The sequence below is a fragment of the Aegilops tauschii genome, chromosome 5, assembly GCF_002575655.3.
Source record: "Aegilops tauschii subsp. strangulata cultivar AL8/78 chromosome 5, Aet v6.0, whole genome shotgun sequence".
NCBI classification, from domain to species: Eukaryota; Viridiplantae; Streptophyta; class Magnoliopsida; order Poales; family Poaceae; genus Aegilops; species Aegilops tauschii.
This window is the reverse complement of record NC_053039.3, coordinates 252,939,739-252,944,815: the sequence shown is the minus strand read 5'-3', so window position 1 is coordinate 252,944,815 and position 5,077 is coordinate 252,939,739. Positions and strand designations below refer to the sequence as shown.

General features: G+C 47.6%; 1 protein-coding gene across 3 annotated transcripts; it reads left to right on the top strand.

Annotated features, from left to right (window-relative positions):
• Window positions 1–751: 751 nt before the first annotated feature.
• LOC109735517 (uncharacterized) lies at window positions 752–2,711 on the top strand. 3 transcript variants are annotated; one of them, XM_020294738.4, is made up of 3 exons: window positions 752–1,066; window positions 2,084–2,166; window positions 2,279–2,711. In XM_020294738.4, exons 2-3 carry the CDS (start codon window positions 2,120–2,122, stop codon window positions 2,469–2,471), a joined length of 240 nt encoding a protein of 79 aa, XP_020150327.1. In that variant the 5' UTR covers window positions 752–1,066; window positions 2,084–2,119; the 3' UTR covers window positions 2,472–2,711. The 3 variants fall into 3 exon arrangements, with proteins under 3 accessions (XP_020150327.1, XP_040245516.1, XP_020150326.1); XM_040389582.3 differs by having other exon boundaries at window positions 753–1,066; window positions 2,068–2,166; XM_020294737.4 differs by having other exon boundaries at window positions 770–1,066; window positions 2,078–2,166.
• Window positions 2,712–5,077: the final 2,366 nt, after the last annotated feature.

The window sequence follows — 5,077 nt, the reverse complement described above, 5'->3', positions numbered from 1 at the left end:
CCCGTCGATGACTACTACTACCCCTACGGAGCCTACTACTACATGAACACCATCGACGGCCAGGAGTAGTTTGGAGGCTCCAGGGAGGAGGCCTTCGCTTTTTCGATTAGATGTTGTTTTGCTAGCCTTCTTAAGGAAAACTTGTTTATCTTATGTCTGTACTTAGATATTGTTGCTTCCGCTAACTTATGTATTTGAGCCTTCGAGGCCCTGACTTGTAATATAAAGCTTTATGTTTGAATTTGTGTCTACTGTTGTGTTGTGATATTTTCCCATGAGTCTCTGATCTTGATCGTGCGCATTTACGTGTATGATTAGTGCACGATTAAGCCGGGGCGTCAGAGGCAGCGGCTTTGCAGCATGATGGCGGCGATGACGCGCCGACCATGCAGCACAACGGCTTCAGCGACGCGTCTCCTTGCAGCAACTCGTGTGGCATCCATCCTTCCAGTGTCTTTGGGAAGCCTCGTCGGAGCAATGCCTGCTGGTGAGTTGGCGGGTCATGGTGTGGTGACGGCCATGGCTCACTGTGTGGGAGTGTTTTGTATGAGGAAGGGGGTGGAGAAAAACGAATGGATAAGAGAGTACGAGTGAGAGGATAACTTTCACGCGCTAGCGTTCAGGAAGCTTCCCTCACCTCCGTGCGTCCAGTCGATTGAAAACGATCCAACGGCTGGTTATGCGGCTTATGGAAACATTGTATCAATCGGTTTATTTTAAACGTTTTCCATAAAAAAGAGGTTTTGAGACCCAATTACATTTTCTTTGTTAAGAAAACTATCATTTACACCATTTTACTCTCTTGAGCCTCAGTTACATCACAAAGCCAGCCTCTAAAAAAAAAGATACATCACAAAGCCGATTTGCCCCCATAGTAGAAAAAACAAAAAGGAAAAGAAAAGCCGATCTTCCCATTGGGAAATCGAAATAACATCTGGACTGGAGCGGCCGCTCCCTGCCTTTGCACCTCCAGTCCAGCGAAACGGCGGCCGGCGACCGAGGCGCGGCTTCCTTTCCTGGCGCACGGCCATCCCCCCATCCTCTCTCCACTCCGGGAACGGAACAGGTAGCGGTCCCTATCGCGCCATGTTTCCTCCTATGCATGGCGGAACCTGTTTTTGTGTCGGGAGAAGTGGAAAATGACGGCTAGACGGTGGAGGTGAGCGGCGATCAGGGGGCGGAGATGCGGTGAGCCGCGCGGCGTGGAATTTGGGATGGTGAAGACCTAGTTTTTCCCCCTCTCTCCAGACCATAAGACCTAGTTTGCGTGGATCGCTTTACGATGGAACCTCTTCTGCAATATCGATCTCACAGTTGACTCCAATCTTTCTGGCACATCATAGGATGGCAGGAATGCCCTCCGATTTCCATGTATTTCGTGGTAATTCCCATGGATAGTGCCACCATGGAGTAGTTTATATTTAAAGAAAATTGGGGCTTCAGCCGAACCCACATCTACAAGCCACTCGAGCCATTCCTCCATTGTTCATATGAGCTGGCACCACGGGAATTTGTTTTTTGTTCCCGGGACCATGTCAGATGTGGATGCATCTATTTCCTAATTGCAGGCATTTCAGATGTTAGGGTACTGTTGTGCTAGGCTGCTAAGGTACCAGCTGTGTTTATCATGTTAAAGAAGAACATGGAAGGTGGCCTGACAGCACACTTTTAAGTTCAGTTACTACTATGATCCATTCACAATTATCTTTCATATAGTATGGCTGTTCGATTGATGACAACTTATTTTGTTCCATAAGTTTTTATTAGAATCGGATCGAACGCCTACTGCAACTTGCAAACAAACCTTGTAGTTGGCATGCCCAAGGACAAACCCATATGGATTCAGATAAGAAAAAAATCTAGCTCTTGACAATGTACTCTCATCAGCTCCAATGTGTTTTCCTTGCATCGCACCAGGCTAAAACTAGTTTAAGTCAATTCTGAGGATTCACTCTACCGTTGTGAATAGCAACTGTACCAGGACAGGTCACTACATGGATAGTTTCGTATGTCTCATCGGCATGCTACTCTGAGTCATGTAATCTTTCTTCTTCTTGTGAACTGTAGCCTTTTTTAGTGGCAGGAAACAATCTGAATCAAGGCAAGGATTTTTGTGGTGATGTCCTTCCTGAGACTGTTACCTCAAAGGTTGCCCCAGTTTGCTAGGTACTTGCATCCCACCTTTAAAATTTGAGCAAGTTTGTGCTATATCGTAAATATCCCAGATTATCGTGGAATGGGTATCTGTTTTAATTTGATTTCTTGATGATCATGACAGGCAGGTGGAGCGAGATGTTGAGACTGTAATCAATGTTCTGCAGCCAGGTCCAATAGGAATTGTGGAGCACAAATTCACCGATGCAGAGATCCGCGAGGCGCAAGGCACAGTAAGGAGCGCAGTCCAGAATTGGCGAAGGAACTGGAATTTGGAGAGAAATCTTGCCACTGGTTCTATTGGTAAATCGAAGTAACTCTCTGCATCATGACTTGGTGCAGCACCAACACTGAAAATGAAAGTGTGTCGTAGTTGCAACTGTTGGCCTTGGTGTAGTTGGTATGTTTTCTCTGTCAGTGGACCCATGCAATTGATGGTGAAATCCTTCCATGATCTATTATCAGTGAAAGTACACGCTGTTTGAGTTTCCTAAATTGTTCCTCTAACATCTGAAATTCTCAGTAATATCCCCTCAATCCACATGTGATTTGCAGCAGTTTGTGGATTCGATGTGCACAAATTGAGTTGCCTCGAGTGGGATGTATGGTTTAGCCTGGAAAGGATGTAAAAGAAGGCGGTCAAGTGTTTCAGGGAGCAGTTTGCACCTGTTTATATCACAGTTGAATTCCGTTTTTTGAAAATGAGTAAGCTGTCTTGCCACTCGGATGTTGCAGTAAGAATCAGAGAGTGATTGATTGATTTCACGGGTGTGCTTTCGCCCTATGGTATTTTCCATTTCGTTCTAACTATTTTTCTAGACTATGCCCGAGTCAGCGTATCATCGTCATGATCATCTATTAAGATAAGAAAAGCGAAGCAGCCATTACAAAATTCAAACATAAAAATTATTGGGAGTGCATAGTTCAAAAGCTGGATGATTTCAGTGTGGATCCACATATGCTTCATAAGACCAAGGAGTAGTTGCACGTTTAAGACCAATGAGTAGTTGCACGTGCCTTTTATCGCGGGCAACAACTATCCTGCCCGACACCGAACCCTTGAAGTTAAGAACATGCTCCTTCTTTCTTATCCATTTCTTCAAGGATGCTCATCACCACCAACATGTCATCGTCTTCATCGTGATCGATGTACAGATCCAATAAATCAACGAACTCCTACGGGGAAGCAAACTCATCATCTGGTGAATCCATCGCTTGCCTACAAATGAGAAAAAGAATCTAAAAACAGCTCTAACATTTCCGTCATACACATGGCTGGTGAGGTGTATGTTCGATGGAGTAGGATCTACGGGGTCAGCGTGTGGGGCGGCAAGGACGTCCGGGGGGGATGAGGGTCGATGGCGGCGGCGTAGAGGACTAGGGATAACAACAGAGCTAAGGTGGAGACAACGATGGAGCTAGGCAAGGGGCGACGCGAACAAGTACAAAAGTGGATGTAGAGGGCAGGTCGGGTGAGGGTGGAGGTCAATTCAGAAGGATTTGATTTGGGTCCGGCATGTCGGATCTGACATGGCAAACACGTCCAAACGGCCTCAAATTCACTCCGCATATGGGTTGGATTCAAGGGTTGCTAGGAAACTGTGACATCCTAGCTTAATAGGAATGATATACTACCCATACGAACAAGGAATTCCTTCATTTTCGGGAGCCCATCCGAAAGAAACCTCAAAGTTAAGCGTGTTTGGCTTGGAGCAATTTGAGGATGGGTGACTGGAAAGTTGATCCCGTGTGCGCACGAGTGAGGACATAGTATACAGGAAAGACTTGTGTTGGTCTGTGGGGCCATCCTAGATCCTAGTTGGCAGTCAGGCGCAACGAGTAGGAACTGGTGGGTGAAACACTGGATTTGTCCGGGGTGCTACATTTGGTATAAGAGCCGACCCTTGCAGTTACACGGGCGCCTGCGGGCCAGGGGCACTGGATGCACATATGTGTACCAAAAGGGAATGTTTCTGTGGGCTGACGAGAACGTCGGGTTCTTTGAGTGGGTGTGTGTGTTATATCCTAGCTTAATAGAAATGGTAGACTAATCATATCAACAAGGAATTTAAGACCATCAGATTTATGCGTGCTTGGCTTGTAGCAATTTGAGGATGGGTGACTGATTGATAAGTTGATTCTGGGTACGCACAAGTGAGCACAAAAGTGTGTGTGAAAGACTAGTGTTGGTCTATGAGGCCAATCTAGACACTTACCGATGGGTATGGCCGGGGCGCTACAACAACCCGACCATATGACCATATGGGCTGGGTTTGGGGGAAGGGTCTCATTGGATGACCTTTTTTTTGGCCTGAACAGTGTCGAGGCCATCCGCCAGACATATTGGGGGAGACCTGCAGAGTAGGGTTCCGGTTGGAGATGCTCTTAGATGATTTAAATATTTCTTTCTCAACCACGTCTGGGAGCGCGTTTGTGCATTAATAGGTCGACACAATGTTACAATCTAAGAGCATCTCTAGTAGACCCCTAAAAGGGTTGAACCCGTATTATTCCGATGAGTATACGGGTTCGACCCATTTTTCTGGCCAGAATAGACACCGTATCCGTGGCCCGACCCATAAAAAATTTACCGCGGCCTGCAAAAACTCTCTCCGCACCGCTATATATGCGGCTTCACCGCGTGGATACGGGTCAAACCCTATCCGCCTCCGCCGCCGCTCCGCCGCGATTTCCCTCCTCCTCCGCCCAATTTCTCGCTGCCGGCGAGCCTGAAAAAGCCATGGATGACTACAGGAGCTCTCGGGATGACGCGGAGCACTGCTGCGCGCCAGATCCGACGCCGTACGCAAGCGGGGGGCGCGTAGGTGGCTCAACCGCGGTAGCGGGCCGTCGCCGGTGTTCGAACGCTGCAAGCTGGATGAGTTCGAGCGTGAGCTCGCCCGCCGCCGCCACGCTTCCTCCG